The sequence below is a fragment of the Malurus melanocephalus genome, unplaced genomic scaffold (genome assembly GCF_030028575.1).
Source record: "Malurus melanocephalus ecotype Western Australia unplaced genomic scaffold, MMel_1.1 scaffold_2806, whole genome shotgun sequence".
Classification (NCBI taxonomy): Eukaryota; Metazoa; Chordata; class Aves; order Passeriformes; family Maluridae; genus Malurus; species Malurus melanocephalus.
In genome coordinates, this window is record NW_026626038.1 from 1 (window position 1) to 2,241 (window position 2,241).

At 60.7% G+C, this 2,241-nt stretch overlaps 1 protein-coding gene across 1 annotated transcript in view; it reads right to left on the reverse strand.

The window, feature by feature from the left end:
• Positions 1-111: 111 nt before the first annotated feature.
• Positions 112-2,241, reverse strand: part of LOC130587939 (thrombospondin-4-like) — a gene marked incomplete at its 5' end in the record, with an annotated part of 7,802 nt that continues 5,672 nt past the window's right edge. The window contains 6 exons of the mRNA XM_057388909.1: positions 112-404; positions 510-706; positions 900-948; positions 1,105-1,283; positions 1,663-1,856; positions 2,225-2,238. Coding sequence (XP_057244892.1) covers positions 228-404; positions 510-706; positions 900-948; positions 1,105-1,283; positions 1,663-1,856; positions 2,225-2,238 — 810 coding nt within the window. The remainder of the gene's footprint in view (positions 405-509; positions 707-899; positions 949-1,104; positions 1,284-1,662; positions 1,857-2,224; positions 2,239-2,241) is intronic.

Sequence of the window (2,241 nt, forward strand, 5' to 3'; positions counted from 1 at the left end):
GAGGCAGCAATGGGCAGGAGAATGGGCAGGAGCTGGAGCAGCTCCTCACGGCTGTCCCTGAACCCCTGGAAGTGCCCCAGGCCCGGCTGGAGCAGCCCTGGGACAGTGGAAGTGTCCCTGCCCTGCACTGGCTGAGTTCCCTTCCAACCCAGCCCAGTCTGGGATTCATTCCCTGGCTGCTTTTCCTGCTGGGAATTTCCTCCCTGGAATTGGGGAAGGGCAGGGCCTCACCTGATGTAGCCGACCTGGGGCCGGTGCTGCAGGAACCAGCGGTACGAGGTCTTGTCCTTCCAGCCCGAATTCCGAGGGTCCTTCCAGAGCAGCTTCACCTGGTCCGTGGTGTCTCCCGTGTGCCACAGGGAATTCCGGAGATACTCCCCTGGGCCTGTCTTGGATTTCACTGCCTGGGCCGGAGCAGGGATGGGTCAGTGTGTGCAGAGAGGGTTCACTGCAGCCGCTTATCCCAGGGCAAAAACCCAGCAGGAATTCCCTCTGCAGGGCTCCTTTACCTTCAGCTGAATGCCGGGCTCGGCCACGGCCCGGAAGGGGTTGGCCTGCCAGTAGGTCTGCTCCATCTGCTTCCACATCACCACGTAGAAGCTGGCGCTGTCCTGGTAGCTGAAGATGAAGCCGGCGTAGTCGTCGTCTGTGGCCGTGTTGACGTGGAAGGTGCCCTCAAAGTCCACCCCGTTGAACGCTGTGTACCCTGGGAGGGGCAGAAAAACAGGGGCTCTGCATTCCAGGGCCAAACAGAGCCAGGGCTCAGCTGGGAGATGGATTTGGCCAAGGGGAATCTGGGCTCCCTGTGCTACAGGAATCAGTGATGGGATCACGGAGCAGTGGCTGAGCCAAGCGGCACCGGGTGATGATTTTCCAGTGGGAAAAGGTCAATTCCTCACCTACAGCCAGGCCTGGGTCGCTGTTCATGGTCTGGACAATCTCCATGCCCTGGGAAGAGGAATTGTGACTCGTCAGTGCAGTTCCAGACAGCCCAAATCCCTCTGGTTCAGCTGCTCCGGGATTTGGGCGCTGTTGACCCACAGAGTGATTTTGGGAAATCCTCCAGGCAGCCCCAGGAGCGTTTCCAGCTGAGCTCTGCCCCACCTGGTTGAGGACGATCCAGTTGGGGTCGATCTGAGCGTCGCCCTCGGGGTCCAGCACCACGGTCTGGAAGGCTCTGAAGTCGGTGAGCGTCACCTCGGCGTTCTCGGGGCAGACGTCGATGCGGTCGATCACCGCGTCCCGGTCAAAGTCGTTCTCACACACGTTCCCCACGCCGTCCCCTGGGCAGGGGGAGGAGGAGGAGGAGGAAGGAGCCTGGAGCAGCTGCTCCTGCCCTGGCTCRGGGTTTGCTCAGCCCTGGGCAGCACCAGGAGCAGGGGAGGAGCTGCTCAGGGACACCCCGAGGGGTGCAGGGAAACCCCTAAAGCCACGGACACTTCTGGAAGAGAACCTGACCCCAAACACGACCCCAAACAGACCCCAAACACGACCCCAAACACGACCCCAAATACGACCCCAAACACGATCCTGCTGTTGGGCTTGTGGAGCTCTGGAAGTGCCACAGGCCTGGCTTGAGTCAGTCCCAAGGAAACCCAAATTCCTGTGGATTCCAGGGCTCCCCAAGAAGCCCCACAGACACCCCATGGCTCCGTCCCTCACCATCCGAGTCCTCCTGGCCGGGGTTGGGGACGAGCCTGCAGTTGTCGGGCCCGGGGGGTCTCAGGTCTGGGATTCCATCATCATCATCATCCTCATCACACTCATCACCCAGCCCATCATTGTCCGTGTCCACCTGGGAGCTGTTGGGCACTGTGGGGCAGTTGTCCCGCGAGTCCTGGTGCCCGTCCCCATCACTGGTGGAGACAGGGACAGGGACAGGGACAGGGACAGGGACAGAGACAGGGACAGGGACAGAGACAGAGACAGGGACAGGGACAGGGACAGGGACAGGGACAGGGACACGTCAGCCACAGCCACAAACACAGAAAGCCTTCCCAGGAGCTGGGACCCTCAGCAGGGGCAGCACCTTGGGGGATTTCAGCCTTAAAAACGTTCATTGCACCCCAGAACAGGTCAGGAATGTCCCTGTGGGGATGTGCTGACAGCTCTGGGAATGGTCAGCGCTTCCAGTGGTCACTTTTTGGGGTCTGAAGAAGYTCCACCTCTCTCATCCCCCATTTTTTGATGGGATAAGGCCCAGCCAGGCTGTCACAGGTCTCACCTGTCCTGGTTGGTGTC